This window comes from Pelodiscus sinensis, chromosome 18, assembly GCF_049634645.1.
Source record: "Pelodiscus sinensis isolate JC-2024 chromosome 18, ASM4963464v1, whole genome shotgun sequence".
Classification (NCBI taxonomy): Eukaryota; Metazoa; Chordata; order Testudines; family Trionychidae; genus Pelodiscus; species Pelodiscus sinensis.
Genome location: NC_134728.1, coordinates 2,785,049 through 2,802,483, shown reverse-complemented (window position 1 = coordinate 2,802,483; position 17,435 = coordinate 2,785,049). Strand labels below are relative to the sequence as shown.

The 17,435-nt window shown below is 56.0% G+C and overlaps 1 protein-coding gene across 1 annotated transcript in view; it reads left to right on the top strand.

The window, feature by feature from the left end:
* The first annotated feature begins 1,723 nt into the window (after nt 1-1,723).
* The window catches only part of LOC102450734 (tyrosine-protein phosphatase non-receptor type substrate 1), a 30,182-nt gene continuing 14,470 nt past the window's right edge, over nt 1,724-17,435 (top strand). Inside the window, exons 1-4 of the mRNA XM_075901545.1 lie at nt 1,724-1,986; nt 2,720-3,070; nt 4,129-4,443; nt 5,340-5,494. Of these exons, the coding sequence (XP_075757660.1) occupies nt 1,914-1,986; nt 2,720-3,070; nt 4,129-4,443; nt 5,340-5,494 (894 nt within the window). The 5' untranslated portion in view covers nt 1,724-1,913. The remainder of the gene's footprint in view (nt 1,987-2,719; nt 3,071-4,128; nt 4,444-5,339; nt 5,495-17,435) is intronic.

The following is a 17,435-nucleotide window of genomic DNA, read 5'->3' as shown; positions in this document are numbered from 1 at the left end:
TGCAGAGCTCTGCCCGGCAGCTGGGGCAAGGGAGCTGCTTTGTGATGGTCATCAAGAGGCAGAATGACCCCAGGGCATTGGCAGAAGGTGACACCCAGCTGCCCCTTCCCTGTGGAATGTGCCAAGCAAATCTCGTCCACGAAGGGATTTGAGGAGTTCGCTACTAAGAAATTGTGCAGAAAAGCGTCTCACAAGGAAAATCCATAGAGGGGAATGCTGAAGTAGTTGTGTGCAACCATAGCCACAGCTGGCTGAAGCCGAAGTGCGGGAATACTGTAGATTTTCTTGAAAAACTCCAAATACACTTCACTGCTGAGGGTAATTGGTGGAGGGGATGGATGTGGCTGAAAGGTTCTTCTCCGACATAATGAAGGATACGTTTTTCTGAAGGTAAGTGTCCCAAGCAAATCTCATCGATTAAGAGATGCGAGGGGTTTGCTACGTGTCAGGGTTTTGATGCGTTTCTGAGGCAATATAAGAAATGAAGTGAAAAAGGGTCTCGCAAGGAAAAGCCACATAGGGAAATGCTGAGGCAGTGCCGTGTACCTGTATTCTCATCTAACCAGTAGATCTTTGCTGCAGCGCTCTGCCCGTCAGCTGGAGCTGGGGAGCTGCTCTGTGAGGGGCATCAAGGGGCCCCTAGATGACAGTTGAGTTGGGGTGTTTCCATCCATAAGTTTTAGAAAGATGTGAACAGTTATACACCACTAGATTTAACCCTTTAGGTACTGACTGCTGGGATGTTTAGAAAAGGGAAGTTCCCTTCCCATCCATCACCACCCTGTTGCACTAGGTGGGTTTGATATTCTAGCCACAACTCTGGACCCTTTCTGTGGCACCCACGGTTAATCTGGCCCCTCTGACGCTGGCTGGATTTAACTGTTCACTCCCTTCCCCCTGCTTTGTCCCATTTTACCCTCCTTTGGGAAAGTCCCTTTTCTGGAGTTGTTTTCCCATCGTCCTTTATCATTTCTTGCACTGGAAAGAGACGTCCCAGTCAAGCGCCAGCTCTGCCTCCCTGGCCACGGGCAGGGTGAGTATGAACCCAGCTGGTGCCAGTGTGACACCAGCAGCGGATGGCTGAGCACCAAACAACCCCTTTCCGAGTCAGGAACCCGGCTCCGGCCGTTGGAGGGCGAGGAGCTAGGAATGTGCATGTGGATCTCCCAACGCCAGACTCAGGCCCCCGGGTCACTGGTGCTCTGGGCCGGGTTCTCTGGGAATTGTAGCCCCGCGTCCAGCTGGGTCTCTGTTTCCCACAAGCCTGCAGGTGCTGTGTCATTGCGCACGGCTCACTCCCCACAGTCAGTCTCTCGGCCTCCCCTTGCAGACCAGGGATCCGGTGCAGGCATCCTCCCAGCAGGGAGCCGGAGAGCCCTGCAGAGGGCCCGTTGCTGGTGCAGATGTACGGCGCTCGCAGGCTCCTGGCCGTGGATTTCCATGGGTCCTACAAACTCCATGCTGTTGGATCCAGCCCATGGGCAGTGGGTAAAGGGGCAGTTGGGGAAGGCAGGCCTGAGGCCCCACCCCTTCTGCAACGGGGAGTGTGGGCAGTGTGGGGAGGGCAACGCCTTCCCTGGCCTACATTGGCCATGGTGCAGGCCCCATGCTGCTTCTATTTGGGGAACGGCCACCATTTCCCCTCCCTCGCCCAGCAGAAATGTGTGTGCCCGGCTCACGGGGGTGTGTGTGTGTCAGCGAGTCCCGTTCGGACGCTGCAGTGTCTGGGATGGACGTGGGCTGAGGGGCTGTAGCTGGAGGCTGGGCTTGTGTGACATTTGCCTGAAAGAGGAACTTTGCCCACTTCCTTCTGCATTAAGGGGAAGGTCTGACCCTCAGCCTCAGCCATCTCAGTGTCCCTTCAGGCAGAGCTGGCAAAGGCGGCCGTGCTAAGGTCGCCCCCCGACAACTACATGGCTACGCTGACCGCTGGCTCTGGATTGTCTCTTCCATGCCTGGTGCTGCTGCTTCTCCTGGGAATCCCTGGTGAGTAGCGCACAGACACTGCCTGTGTGCACGAGGACCAGCGAGTCTGTGTCTGGCTGCTTGCAACAGAGGGAAATTGCAGACGCTTTGGAGGGAGCAAGAAACCCTTGTGTGTGTTCTGTCCCGAGAACCTTCCTGTCCCCAGCTTGGGATCAGCCTGTGCTCTGGAACAGGACAGCTGGTAACCCAGGGTCTCACTAGACAATTGTTGGTGTCCTTAGTGTGCGGGCAGCAACTCTGGCAGGTGGTGGCTTCAATGATTTCTCCTTAAGTAGAGCAGTAAAAAAAATTAATAATGAATAACTGAGAAAATGTGTCTGTTCCATGGTGAACATCGGCTCCTATGGGACTGCTGTGGCCCCCAGCCCCTCCGGGCCATCACGACTCCTGGTCCCACGGGGCTGCTGGGGCGGCTGCAACCCATAGGGCTGTCAGAGCTGTGTCTACCCAGCCCCCTGCTCACACTCAGCGCAACAGCTGCCTGGTCCCTGCTGCTCCCAGGAGCCAGGGCAGAGCGTGGGAAAGGCGGCTCTGGGGCAGCCTGCAGGGGGCGCTGCAGAAGGACACAGCCCCTCCCCTGGCAGTGAAAGCCCCTCTGGGCAGGGCCCGGCTCTGGGCAGGGCTGGGAGCAGGATCAAAGAGCGGTGCCCTGGCGGGGGACTCAGCCCCCTGCTGCTGCGGGATGGGGCTTGTCAAACAGCCTCCCCCAGCCCGGCCTGTTCTCTCCTTCCAGGGGCCGGGGCCCAGGAGTTCCAGCTGCTGCAGCCCCAGGGCGCCGTGTCGGTGTTAGCGGGAGAGACTCTCACCCTGCCCTGCTCTGTGACTGGGAACCCTCCGGCAGGACCCACGAAGTGGTTCAAGGGCTCGGGCCCCACCAGCCAGGTGGTTTATGAAGATACGGGATCAGATAAAGGATCATTGCCCCGGGTGACGAGGGTGACCAACATTGACACCGACTTCACCATCCGCATCAGTGACACCCGCCCCGAGGACGCCGGGACCTATCGCTGTGTGAGGTTCAAGAAGGGGCTGGGAGGCGATGAGGAGATCGGATCCGGCGCTGGCACGGCCGTGTCTGTGAGCGGTGAGTGCGAGCTCCCAGCCGGCCACACGCCCCTCCCCCCGGGGCCGGTACCAGGGAGGGGAACAAACCCGGCTCAGCCCAGACAGTCACCGGGGATTTGGGTTTCCCACCGAGCCTGCAGCGAAGTGGGGCTGGAGGAGACCTGCCCCTGGATGGGGGGCTGTGGATCTTTGGGGGGGGGGGCGATTTCTGTCCCCCGGGCTGTGCAGTGGGGGTGGGTTTATCGTTCTGACTCAGTAGCCAGACTAGGGGGCTTAGGGGCTACACTCACTCAATCCCTTTGTTCCGGGTCCGCACTTCCTGGCAGCCAAGGGGAGCTGCGGGGACGGTGCCTGCAGGTGGTCGTTGGGCGGGGGGAGGAGGGGAGAGACAGGTGGTTCCACGCGACCAAAAGAAGCTGCCCGAAGTAAGCGCCCCACATCCCAACCCCTGCCCCAGCCCCGCACCCCCTTACACATCCCAGCTCCCTCCCCGAGACAGCACCCCCAGCCCCTCCCACATCCCAGCGTCCTAATCCCCCGCCCCCTCCCACGCCCCAGCTCCCTCCCTGACTCTGAGCCCCCAGCCGAGCTGCTCCCACCCCCTAACTGGTGATCTAGGCCCACTCCCCCACGCCAGACTCTTGGCACCAGCCTGCAGACCCTTCCTGAACCCCCCCACACGCCTCATCCCCAGCCCCACCTCAGAGCCAGCACCTCCAGTCAGAGCCCTCCCCCTCCTCTCCCAACCCCCACCCACCCCACAGCCCCCCTCACTTGTCAGGGCTGAGCTGGGGCCAGACACTGTCCTGGGGTTGTCTCCCCTCCCCCTGCAGCTCTCTGCCTGTGGGCCCAGGGCTCGGCTGCAGCCAGGCAGTGCCTGGGGGGTTCTTCTGCCTTGGTTGTGACCCAGCAAGGACTCTCCTAGCCTGGCCCCGTTCTCCTTGGCATGAGCTCAGGGGCGGGGCTGTGGCTCCCCCATCTCAGGCTGTCCTGTGGGGAGCAGGCCCCGTGGGGCGGGGGGGAGGGGCTGTCAGTCACAGGGGGCTCTGCCTGGCTGAAAAACGCTTCTCCCCACAGCCAGGCCGTCGGCCCCGTCTGTGTCCGGGCCCCCCAGCAGGGCAGAGCTGGGCGCCCCAGTGACTTTCACCTGCACGTCTGGAGGATTCTCCCCCAGAGACATCACTGTGACCTGGCTCAAAAATGGGGCCCCACTGCCGGCCCCTCAGCCCCGGGTTCTCCCCGAACACGAGAGCGTCTCCTACAACGTGTCCAGCACTGTGGGGCTGTGCCTGAGCGCAGGAGACGCCCGCTCCCAGCTCACCTGTCAGATAGAGCACAGCGCCTTAGCAGCTCCCCTGCGTGGGACGTACAACCTCAGCCACGCCCTGCGAGGTAGGAGCCCAGCCCGGGCTGAGCACTGGGGGCTCTGCCACTGGGCGGGGGAAGGGCACCGGAGATGGGTCTGCTGCCCTCTGGGGTCCCTAGGGCTGGGTGTTTAGTGGGTGTCAGACACTGAATCCAGATGTGGGTCCAATCTCTGCCCCGGGCCCGTCTCTCATTCTAGGGCCCTGAGAACACAGAGACCTTCCCCCAATCTTGGCAAGATCCTCTCCCCCTGATGAAGTTTCCCAGCCGCAGGGCTCTTTCCTAAGGTGGTGGAAGGGGCGGGGGGAGGGGGGGGGGGTTGGGGGTGGAGCATGTTTGTGTCCAACTAATTCTGGTGGTTTTTATAGAATCGCCTTGAGAGCCCCCACAGCCCCATCCATGACTGGGGCTCTGTCCTGAGCACCGGGGGGCAGGGCCAGGGATTTATTTACCATCCACGACAGCCTCCAGGAGGGGTCCTGCCTGGCTTCTGCTCACCCACCCGCCGGGCAATGGGGAGGGCTAGTTCCTGCGCTGGGGTGATGTTTTGAGATCCTCAGAGGGCAGGTGCTGTGGACCAGCCAAGTGTCATCACTGTCCACAGGCAGCCCCTCCCCGTGTGGGACAGCAGGGCCTGTGGGAATCAGAGAGGGCCCTGCTCAGCATGGGACAAAGGGGTCCCTGGCACAGGGGAGAGGATGCCCAGATACATGGCGGCTGTCCCCTGCTCCCTGGCAGGATTCCCTGGCTTAAGGAAGAGATTCCAGTCAGAGCTGAACACGCTCCAGGCAGGGCCCTGGGGCCAGGTGGGACGTGGGCGCGGCGGGAAGGTTGATCGGCCCAGCCCTGCAATTTCCCTCCAGCCCCGCAGGAGAAGGGGAATTTCAGGCGATGCCGAGCGCAGGGTGTTTGTGTGTTGTCAGTTCCACCCAGGCTGCGAGTGGGCTCTGACCCGGCGGGGCCGGTCGCACGGAACGAGTCTGTGACATTCATCCTCGGCACGGGCACTGGGTGCAGCTGGGGGAAGGACTCAGGCACCAGCCTGACTTTGATCCATGTGAATCTTTGGGTTGAAGCTGCATGAGGCTCCCCAGCCCAAGGGTCCACTCTGCAGCCAGGGCGGGCCTGGGATCAGCCAGTTGTTACTGGAGGAGGCAGGTGCTGCCCGGCAGAGGGGGCAGGCTCTGCTGGGTTGAGCGGGCCCATGGCTGGTCCCCAGCGAGACGCGAGAGGCTCCGCGCCATGGCAGAGCCAGTGCCTGTGAGCACATGAGCGAGCGCGGGAAGTTTGGGAGCCGGCAGGTGTCTGACACAGGGGATGGGACGTGCATGGGGGGGGGGGGGGCAGTCCTGGGACAGGCCGTGCTCACGGGAGAGAACAGACTCCCCACTGGGGTCCCCTCCATTCGCTGAGCGGATGCGTTTACTCTGCAGACCCAGCGCTCCCTACATGGGCCCTGTTCTCCAGCCCCGCTCTCTGGATCGGCCTCGTCCTGGAGAAGGTGCTGACTGGAGCCTTCCTCTTCTTCCTCTTCCTGAGGAGCAAAGGCTAAGCAGGTAACGGCATCTCTCCTGGGGTTATGGCTGGGCAGAGCTCCCCGGGAGCAGAGCAGGAGGGGCTAGCGCAGGGCTGGGCAAAATACGGCCCAGGGGCCAGACCCAGCCCGTCAAGCCACAAGACCCAGCTGGCCCCACCCCTCCGCACCAGAAAAGCTGCTGCGGGGCCATTTCTCTTTCACAGTTGTGAGCCCGGGGGGGTGAGCGGATAGAGGCTGCGCCCGCCCCCAGCACAATCCCATTGGCCCTGGGTCACAACCCAAAGCTCCGCACCCCAGGCCAATACCCCCGGTCACAACCGCCTCCTTCAGCCATACGCCCTCCTGCACCGCAGTCCCCTCCCCAAGCTCCCTTCTGCCCCCAGCCTCCCTCCCAGCCTCCTCCCCCACTGCCATTCCTACCCTGGGGGATGCCGCCCTCGCCCCCTCTCCACAGTCCGGGGGTGGCGCCTCATTAGCAATGATCGCCCGGCCCTGGGGCTGGCGCATTGTCCCAGGCATGTTGGTGCTGGAAATCCTGCCGCAGGGTCGTCACCCCCAAACAGCAGCCCCACGCCAGCCTGAGCCAGGCATTGCCGGGTCTCTGACCCTCTCCTGCACCGGGTTTGTACAGAGGGTCCCAGCGACCCACTCGTGGCTATGCTCCGAGCTGCTTAGCTCCAGAGCCCTGTGACTGCTGGGGACCAGCCCCCCAGCACTGCTGCCCAGCTCCCTGTGTCTGTCCCCAAAGAGACAATCCCCCAGCTCGTCCCACCCCGCTCAGCTTCCCTGAGCCTCACCCCCCCAGCTTGTGACACCGTCCTTCGGGGGTGCTTCAGTTCTGGCCTGAATCCTCTGCAGCCTCCGGCTCTCTGGGCTCCTTAGCACCGAGCCCTGCCCTGGAGGGGGCTGAGTCACGGGAAATGCAGGCGAGCCAGCACCCCGAGGAAATCTCCCTCTGTTTAAATGCCCGGTGCAATATTCCTGCTCCCTGCCCGGTCCCCAGCTCAGGTTGTCGTGGCGCTGACAGAGCCGACTAGAGCAGTTTCCCTGGGGGATATTCCTGGGCTGGGTCACTGCCAAGGGCAGGGTCACTGCCTGGCCCTCCTCACTCGCCTGTTGGATTCTTCCCTTTGCAGCCCCTGGTCTGTTCCCCGATGCTCTCTCCCCCTCCCCGCCTGCCACCCGCTCTGTCTGCAGCCCGGAGACCAGCCCCCAGATGGTGGAGCTGCAGCGCCCCCTGCTCGCCTGTCCCATGGAGCCCAGGCTTAACAAAGTGAAGGTTGAGGTGACCAGTTTCCAGTCTGCAAGTACCGACGTGGCCTGTGGAACAAAGGTTTAATAACAGGATCGTCAGTCTTGCCAGCACCGGTGTGACCCCCTCCCCCATCCGTGTCTAGACCTGGAAACCAGACCAAATCAGCCTGGAAATGAGGCCAAAATGTTCCTGGGGAGTGGAACTAACCGGGGGCCGTTTGCCAAGGGCCGCGGCGGATGCTCCGTCAGTGACGCTGTTTCAGCCCAGGCTGGATGTTTCTCTGAAGGAGCCGCTGTCGGGATTGTTCAGGCAGGTCTCTGGCCTGTGCTGCAGGGAGGGTCAGAGCAGAGGAACAGAACGGCCCCTCTGGCCTGGGAAGCTGAGTCTCTGAGTCGTGTTCGTGTGGATGCGCCGCCGCTGCTATTTCAGAATAACGACTCCCCGGGACAATTCGAGCTAATGACTCCCCAGTACTTCCTGGGGCTGTAAGTGGCGGTAGCGCGTCCACATGCACAGAGCCTGCCTCGGAGTCCTGGTGAGGCTTCCCCACAGTGGGAACAGGCTAGTGCCATTTAGTTATTTTGAAATAATTTCCCAGTGTAGCCTTGGGCTGATCTGCCCCAAGCCGCTGGCCTGTCCCACCTCAGGGAAATGCACAGAGAAGGGGACCAATCTGCGGGCCCCTGGGCACAGTGTGAGGGGTCCCCATCTCCACCCCTTACTCACACTCTTCTTGTCTCGGTGGGGTACCAGCGTCGACACAAAGATCAATTTGTGGCGTCTAAGCAGACGCAATAAATCGACAGCCAGTGGATCGATCACTGCAGCATCAACACATGTCTCAGTATAGACAAGGCCTAGGCACACTACAGACGGACAGAATTCCTCCTGGTTAGGGCTTTTTGTTCTTCCCCTCCTGCTTCAAGTCTCAAACTTAGCTAACAGGAGGATTTCAGTCCTCTGTCTCTTATTCATGGGTTATAGCTATCAGCAAAGCCCTTTGCCCTTGGATGGGTCTCGGTATTTTGTCAACTGTCGATGGACCTGTGCTGTTGAGCTGCACATGACACCTGCTTTTGGATATTGGTATTTCACTAATTACTGCTTAGCTCCTGCCTGTTAATTTGCATAGTTATCGAAGCTTCCAATGGGAATGCGCCACTCTTACTAGTCACTCTGGGCTGCAGCTGTTATAAATGAGACAGACCCAGGCAGTAAAATTTGAACAGGAAGCAAGTTTGTATAATTTAGATCCTTCGTGTAACAATACCAACACCAGGGCTGCATCTAGACTGGCATGATTTTGCGCAAATACTTTTAAGAGAAAAGTTTTTCCGTTAAAACTATTTGTGCAAAGACCTTAAAATACTTTGCCCCTCCTGGCTTCTTTGAAAAAAACCAAACCTCCCCCAAGTCACAGACTCCCTGCCGTTGCCTAGTACGCTGCCACCACCCAAACGCACAAAAAACACTGAAGAAAACCCCCAAATTTTGGAAACGAGAAAGAACCACTTGGGAATTTCCTCCTCTGGAGTAATCCCAAGCCCTTTAACTCTCCCTTAGGAGAGAGCTTGAAAACCAATTGTAATTTCTAAATAGTGGACCTTCAGCCTCAGGCACGTACACACAGAACCCCTTCCTTTTTATTTTAGGATGTAGGTATTAAAGCCTAGTCTTAAAAAAAAAATGTGATTTTAACAACAAAACAAAGAAGACCCGATTGGAAAGGCACAGTCCTTCCCAGGTGTTAGAGCAATTGGAAAAAAGACTAAAACAGAATTACTTCCCTGGGATTCAGTTTAAGTTACAGTGTGCAGGGGGAAGGGGTTAGCACAGAGGAGTTTAACCAACCAAAAAACAATGCAAGTGACCTGATTCCATCTAACTATACACATTCCCTGTTCTACTTAAATGTCTCTTGTTCCAGAGTTTAGGTGTCTTTTCTTAGACGTGGATATTGTTGGGACATCGGTGCCTTATTATTGCGGAGTCCATTTCTCTCCTATCTCATGCTCTGACTTGCACACAAAGGGAACTGAAAGAGACAAAACTTGTTTCATTTCAAAAATCTTTCCCTCTCTTCCCATTGGCTCTCCTGGCTCCCTGCCAGCACTTCCTGGGTCCCCACTGCTCTGGATTTAACCCTTTAGTTACTGACTGCTGGGATGTTTAAAAAAGGGAAGTTCCCTTCCCATCCATCAGAACCCCGTTGCACTAGGTGGGTTGATATTCTAGCCCCGTGGTCACCAACCAGTAGATCGCGAGCTACCGGTAGCTCTCAGGGGCTCTAAGAGTAGCTCTTGAGCCCTCTGAACTGCACGCCTGCTGTGACGACGCGTCAGGATTTTCCCATCTCCTGCGCCCCCGAAATGGCATGAACAGACTTCACCAGCCAGTAGAATGGAGGTTGTTTATTGTTCCTCCAGCACAGTGCAGCACAGATGTAATCTGGTTACAGGAACTGGGGCTAAGAGGCCTCAGTGTCCCCTTGAGATAGGGGAGTCCCAGCCCCCCTCCCCAGCTCCTTCTTCCCTGCCTTCCAGCCAGGAACTAACTCCCCCTCTTCCAGCCCTGCCCACAGCCAGGGCAGCATTCCACCTCCCTTTGTTTCTCCCCATGGGGGGCCGCAGGTCAGACAGGTTTTTGAGTCACCTTTGCATAATGAGGTTTTCCCTGCTGGGTCTTGCTCCAGACAGCAGAGGTCACCACAGCCCAGCAAGTACCCCCACTACGTCACACCTGCGCAGTACATTTACATTAGATTTCCTCATTTGAGGAGCAGCTACTCACCGAGCAACAACACAGGTGAGTAGCTGCGAGGTATGGTGGGAGCTGGGAGGTCGGGAGGGCTGAAGCACCCCAGCCAGCTGACTGTGGCTTTCACAGCTGGAGCTAGGCACAGCCTCCCTGGGCTGAGTGCAGGGCAGCCGGGATGGAGGGAAGAGAAGCAGCTGGCCATGGTGCTCAGCCAGGGTGCACCAAGCTTCACATGGGCTGGCGCAGAGGGGAAGCTGCCTGGCCAGCTGGCTGTGGCGTTCAGCCCAGAGGAGGCTGAACTGCGCTCCAGCTGATCGGGCGGCTTCCCCTCTGCGCCTGCCCCGGAGAGCTGTGGGCCGGGTCACTGCTGCCCTGGGATGTGTTCTCTGGGAATTGTAGCCCCGCACCCAGCTGGGTCTCTTGTTTCCCAGAAGCCAGCAGGTGCTGTATTACATTGTGCACAGCTCACTCCCCTCAGTAAGTCTTTTGCCCTCCCCTTTGCAGACCAGGGATCTGGTGCAGACACCCTCCCAGCAGGGAGCTGGAGAGCCCTGCAGAGGTCCCAGAGCTGGTGCAGATTTATGACGCTCGCAGGCTGCTGGCCATGGATTTCCATGGGTCCTACAAGCTCCACGCCGTTGGGTCCAGACCAGGGGCAGTGGGTAAAGGCGCAGTTGGGGAAGGCAAGCCTGAGGCCCCACCCTTTCTACCTGAGGTCCTGTCTCTTCTGCAAGTTCCCTCACATGGGGTGTGTCTAGACTACATGCCTCCTTCGACGGAGGCATGTAGATTAGCCAGATCGGAAGAGGGAAATGAAGCCGCGATTAAAATAATCGCGGCTTCATTTAAATTTAAATGGCTGCCCCGATCTGCCGATCAGCTGTTTGTCGGCAGATCGGGGCAGTCTGGACGCGACGCGCCGACAAAGAAGCCTTTCTTCATCGGCACAGGTAAGCCTCGTGAAACCAGGTTTACCTGTGCTGATGAAGAAAGGCTTCTTTGTCGGCGCGTCGCGTCCAGACTGCCCCGATCTGCCGACAAACAGCTGATCGGCAGATCGGGGCAGCCATTTAAATTTAAATGAAGCCGCGATTATTTTAATCGCGGCTTCATTTCCCTCTTCCGATCTGGCTAATCTACATGCCTCCGTCGAAGGAGGCATGTAGTCTAGACACACCCATGGAGTCAAGCTCAGCCCCCACCCCAGGTTACTACCCCCAACCCCAGCGAGTGGCATGGCCCCCCCTTCCCAGGTGGCCAGAGCACCTTGGGCAGCCACGCAGCAGTCTGATCCTTCCTAGCCAGCCAGGGAGTTGGGCTGCTGTCCTTCCCAGTGGCTGGCAGAGGACAGAGAGCACAGGCAGTTTGGAGAAGGCAATGCCTTCCCTTGCCTATGTTACCCGCCGCCCCTGGTCCAGACACAATGCTGCTCCTATTTGGAGCTAAGGCCACTCTTTCCCCTCCCCTGCCGAACAGAATTGTGTGTGCCTGGCTCATGGGCGTGTTTCTGTCAGCAACTCCCATTGAGACGGTGCAGCATCTGGGGCCGGACATGGGCTGAGGGGCTGTGGCTGGAGGTTGGGGTTGTGTCTGCTTAAAGAAATGACTCTTGCACAACAGCTGCAAAATGAAAAGCTCTTGCTGTTTAACTGTAGCCAATGGGTGATGGGGGGACTCAAGAGGAAGTTCTTGGCCTTAGAGTGCGACCAACAACTGTAGCTAGCAGCGGCTTTAACAATTTCTCATAAGTATTTAACTTCAGGAAAACAAATAAATTGGCACATATACAGGTCTAATAGATTGTAATTCATCTACATAGATTTTTATTGTAGACTTAATTAACAAAATTAATGTACAATCATCTCTGTTCTTTACTTGACCTAAACAAAATAGAAAGAAATTGTGTGGTTTTCATGTTCCTGTCCTCGTCGTCTTGTTACTATTGCCTTCTTTAGACTTGCTAGCCAGTAAGTTGCTTTCTGTGAAAAGAGATATTTGTATGTTTGCTGGCATTGCTTTGCACACCTCTCCCACAATGCCTCCCAGGCAGTGGTGGCCACAGGAAAAGCCCACTGGGGCTGCATGCGGCCATGGTGTCCTCATCTGAGAAATGTCAGCTGGTGTTACTGCCTGGGCTGTTCTTATTTGTATCAAGAGCTGATCTTTTGCAGAAATCTTGCAGAGCTATTCGCTTCCACGATGTTTTGAAGCTAGTGGTTCCCCCTGCTGCCACATGTCCCTAGCAGGGGGAGAGGCGGGAGACTTTGTGTGCTCCCCTCCCCCCAGGTCTCAATTGGCCTGGGGGCAGGGGATCAGGAGGGTGGGCTGCGGGCCAGAACCAACAGCTTGGTGGGCTAGATCCAGTTCACAGGCCGAATCTTGCCCACCCTTGGTCTATCAGGTACCCTTCACTGCTCTTCTATGGGAAAGGGCAATTAGCAGCACTAGGCACCCTGTCCCCTGTCCTCTGGCTGTGGGCCCAGGGCTCGGCTGCAGCCAGGCAGTGCCTGGGGTTTTCTTCTGCCTTGGCTGTGACACTTCCCCAGCAGGGACTCTCCTAGCCTGACCCCGACCCTCCTTAGCATGAGCTATGGGACAGGGCTATGGCTCCTTGATCTCAGGCTGTCCTGTCGGGGTGCGGGCCCCTCCGTGGGGCGCAGAGACAAGCTGTCAGTCACAGAGTGCTCTGCCTGGCTGATAAACACTTCTCCTCACAGCCAGGCCATCAGCCCCGTCTGTGCCCGGCCCCCCAAGCAGGGCAGAACTGTGTACCCCAGTGACTTTCCCCTGCACATCTGGAGGATTCTCCCCTAGAGCCATTGCTGTTACCTAGCTCAAAAATGGGGCCCCACTACCAGCCCCTCAGCCCCGGGTTCTCCCTGAACACGAAAGCATGTCCAGCACTGTGGGGCTGAGCCTGAGTGCAGGAGATGCCAACTCCCAGCTCTCCTGTCAAAGCACAGCGCCTTAGCGGCTCCCGTGCATGGAACGTACAACCACAGCAGCATTCGCAAGGTAAGAGCCCATCCGGGGCAGACGTTCGGGGGTCTGCGACTGGGGAGGCACAGAGACAGATCCATCATTCTTTGACGTCCCTTTGAGCTTGATGCTTGGTGGGGTTCAGACATTGAAATCCACATTTGAGTCCAGTTCCTGCCCCGTGTCCATCTCTCATTCTCAGGCCCTAAGAACTTCCCTTGGGCTGGAATATGCCCTGTGCTTGGGATGTGTGGAGGTTTTGTGGGTTGGAAAGTGTTTGTCCTTGTCTGAATCTAACAAACATGAGAGTGGTGTGAGAAACCCTGATCTGCAATAAAAAGGGTTTCTGAATACACCACCAAAACACAGGGAGTGGAGTGTGTGTCATTGAACAATGACTTGTGTGTTATTACGTGTGTTATTTATAGAGCACTCACATGACGCTCGATGCGTTTTGATGTGGTATCCAGAAAATCTGAACCCTTATTGTTGCAGCCTGGGGTTTATCTCTCACTATGATGATGTTGGCTTAACTGCTCCCCTCCCTCCATCCTGCTCCATCCTATTTAACCTCCTTTTCCAAAGTCTCTTTTCTGGAGCTTTTTCCCCATCACTAGGGCCCTATCATGTTCAAGGTCCATTTTGATCAATTTCATGGTCCTAGGAGTTTTAAAATAGCTAATTTCATGATTTTAGCTATTGATATCTGTAATTTCGTGCTGTTGAAACGGAGGCATCCTGACCTCAAAGGGGAATTTGGGAGGGTTCACTAGGTTATTATATATGTGCAGAGCGACTTTGGGTCTCATGGTAAGATGCTGGGGAATAGCAGCTGCAACCTGTTCTAGCAGGGAGCTGCTCCTGAGGTTTGGGAGGGTTCACAAGGTTATTGGCACCCTTACTTCTGTGGTGCTGCTGCTGCTGGCAGCGCTGCCTTCTGTGCTAGGCAGCTCGAGAACAGTGGCTGCTGGCCAAGAGCCAGTGCTGAGGGCATCACCACTCCTGGAAGCGGCGCAGAAGTAAGGGTGGCATGATATGGTACTGCCACCCTTCCTTCTCTGCTGGCTGCCTCCGCAGCTGGGCCCCTGGCCAGCAGCCTCCAATCTCTGCTGCTGTTAGTAGTTAATTTGGAATATATACATATAATTGTGTTGCATGCTGATGACTCTGTTAATTATTTTAATGTTAAAACAGTGATTTTATGTAAAACAGAGTGGGGTCAGTCACCTTTGACCCCTGGGCTCCTTCTTGGGCTTTGCCCTCTCTCTCTGGAACATTCAGTGACCGTTGGGGAACCGGTTCTAACCGGATTTTCCCGCCTTGCTGAGAGTTCCACTCCCCTCAGGTTTCCCGCCAAAAAGCCTACATAAGAGTCAGCCATGGCTGTCTGCCCCAGGGACAGCAAGAGCGCGGGTCTGGAAGGTCCCGAGCACCATTCAAGCCGCAGTTATTGGTCACTAGTTATTGGTCTTTGTATAAGTCCCTTACCTTGACTTTTCTGACATGGCCAGGGTTTACCACACTGAGTCTGGGCTTCAAACCCACTGAATAAGTGACTGTATCTCTTGGTGGTTTTACTTGCTTGGATGTTTCCTCTCTACCCCACATTTCCTGATTTTTGTATTTTTCCCTAACACACTTTTTTTTTTTAGTTTACTTTATACACATCTGCCTCTTCCTTTAGGGAAGGGAAGGAGGTTAGAGAACACTGGGGTAAACCACAGCTGACAGATTCTAGATCAGAGGAATAGGGCTGTGATCCTCAGCACAGAAAAATCAGTCAGACACCTCACATCCATGCACTTTATTAAACTTTTTAAAATTCTCTGTGCTAACACTGTCCAGAAAAGGCAGGGTGGCAGTATTGCGATTCCCCTACAATAACTTTGCAACCCCCCCACAAACTCCTTTTGGGTAAACCCTTCCAGCTTGAGAAATGCTGGTCTCCCTCATGAAATCTATATAGGACTGGGTAAAAGCGCACAAGAGACCAGATTTAATGGTCGTGATGCATTTTTCACAGCTGTGAATGTGATACGGTCCTCCCCATCAAACTGCATCAGTCAAGGGTCAGATTCATCTCCCTGGCCTCTCCTGGGGTGTGTGTAAAACCAGCTAGTGCCAGTGGCTTTGGCACAAGTAGCTGGCAGCTGAGCACCATGTTCCCCAGCTCAGGGAGGGAGCAGAGATCTGACTGTGAAGAGGGGGAGGCGCAGGTCAGATGTGAGTGTTTCTGGGAGGGGGCTGGTGATGTGCAGGGCAGGCACTCAGGAGACAAGGAGCTTTGACGTGTAGAGCGAGGTTTTGCCTCATGGTAGGATGCTGGGGAATAGTGGCCACAGCCTGTTCTAACAGGGAGTGGTTCCTGAAGTTATAGCCCACTGAGCCAGCAAGCTGGGACGTCCCTTGTTGGCAGCAGGAGACCTGTCAGGCTTTAGGACCCAAGGGAGAGGCTGCAGCCAGTGCCAAGGAGTGTCTGGGCAGGTGAGGAAGCCACGGGGAGGGAGGGAGATGCTGCAGCTGAGCGGTATCTGGGGCAGGCAGGTGAGCAGAGAGCCCAACTGCTAGCTGTGTTACAGGGGTGGGGGTGGGAGAACAGGAGCTGTAGGTGCTGACAGTAAAAGCCCAGAGGCAGCTGCTTGCAGGGGGGTTGGGGAGAGGCTCCAGCTATGAGGACCCTGCCCCGAGCCTGCAGGCAGCTGGGGCAAGGTCCAGCCAAGTGCCCGAGGGATATGTGGACTGAGTGCCTATGGCCAGCTGTGTACTGCGGGGAAGGACAAGAGACAGCTGGGCAGGGCGGAGGAGCAGGGTCTGGGTACTGAGGGCTGCAGCCAGGACAGCTGTGTGCAGCAGGGAGTGGGAGGGAGTCTGTTGTGTGTAGTGGAGGAGTGTGGGAGGAGTTCTCTGGATGCTGCCCAGCACAGCTGTAAGCGCTGTCTGCTCTGCGGCATGGGAAGAGAGCCTGGCATTGGCTGGCAAGTGCCTACCCAGGGGAAGTTCTGGGGTGGTTTTGCTCATCCCAGGCCGGTGAGGAGGGGAGAAGTTGGCAGTGAGTCTCATGGGGCAGCCAGCCCCCAGCCTCTTCCCCGTGGAGGATATAAACCCTGGCAAAAATCTCCACTTAACCTTCAACATGACTCCTTTGTGGGGCAGGCCATAGATTGAAGGTTTGTGGCTGGAGGCTGGTGCTCTGTCTATTTAAAGTATTAAATGTTGCACAACAGCTGCAAAACCTAATGCTCTTGTGCTTTGACCTTAACCATTAAACTGGGGGAAACATGTTGTTTAGAAAGCTCTCAGCATCGTGACTATGCATTGGGCATTTCTCTTCCCCTTTTTTGTTAAGAAAAATTTAATGTCAATGTCTAAATGCTGGGCATTTGCATGAAAGCAGGAACTTTATTGCATGAAGAGGTCCTGGGAGGCATGTTTAAATAACTGCGTCCATTCAGTTATTGGCCATCATGATGACTTACAGTCTAGAGAATACCGCTGAGATCTAGGCCTTATTGCACTAGGTGTTGTACAAATACTGTGTAAGACGCAGTTCACTGCCCTGAAGAGTTTGCCATTAAACTAGCCAAGCCAGACAAAGGGCAATTTCCAGATGGAAACAGAGCCCTAAAAGGGCTTAGCAACTTGCTCATGGCCCCTGATAATTAAACACAGATCTCCTAGGTTCCAGTCCAGTGCTTTTAGTTCAGACCTTCTTTCTCCTCTCATCCAAATGGGATCTAAAGTAGTTCCCAAAGATTGGGATTTATACTGGATCCAAAACAGGACAATGCCGATCTCATGAGATTTCTACTATTACACCGTCAAACCCAAGCACAAACTCCAACCTCAGCCTAATCCAGATCCTGCCCTCCCCTACCTGGCCAACCTCTAATGCAGATCCGGGGTTGTGAGTGGCTGTGTGCTGTCCCCTCAATGAAGTGTGTATTGAAGGAGCCTATATCCAGGAACTAGCTTTAGAATAGGGGTCTTTCAGACTTCCCTTCACACAGTGCTTCTGAACATGCAGTGCCTGGTCAATTCTCGTGTTTGGTATTTGGGAGGGAGAGTTAAACATTGTCAGGGAATGCCCTTCCCAAAGAGCAACATTCTGCCAGGGCCCTCTCTCCTCCCTTAAACTCAGCAGAAGTGTTAGCATGGCTTCAGTAGCTCATGGCTATTCAACAGCTGGAGTACATGAGGCTTCATGAGAGAACATAGGTCACCACCAGCCACTTCACTGTGAGAAATAAAATTAAGTGTGGGAATAAATGTTTCGGCTGCAGAGAAGGAAGCATAGGCCTGGGAACTGTGTAAGTATGGAATCAGGATTTCAAAATGTAGGGGGGTTATTGACAGCATCTTAACATTTCTTGCTGGTACTGTCCTAATGCAACCTACGTTCCTGCCAGCTCTTTAAATAGCTCCCTGCTGGCTTTTTCCACAGCTCAGCCAGCTCTTGCTGCAGCTGCACACCTAAGTGCACCTGCTGACTTT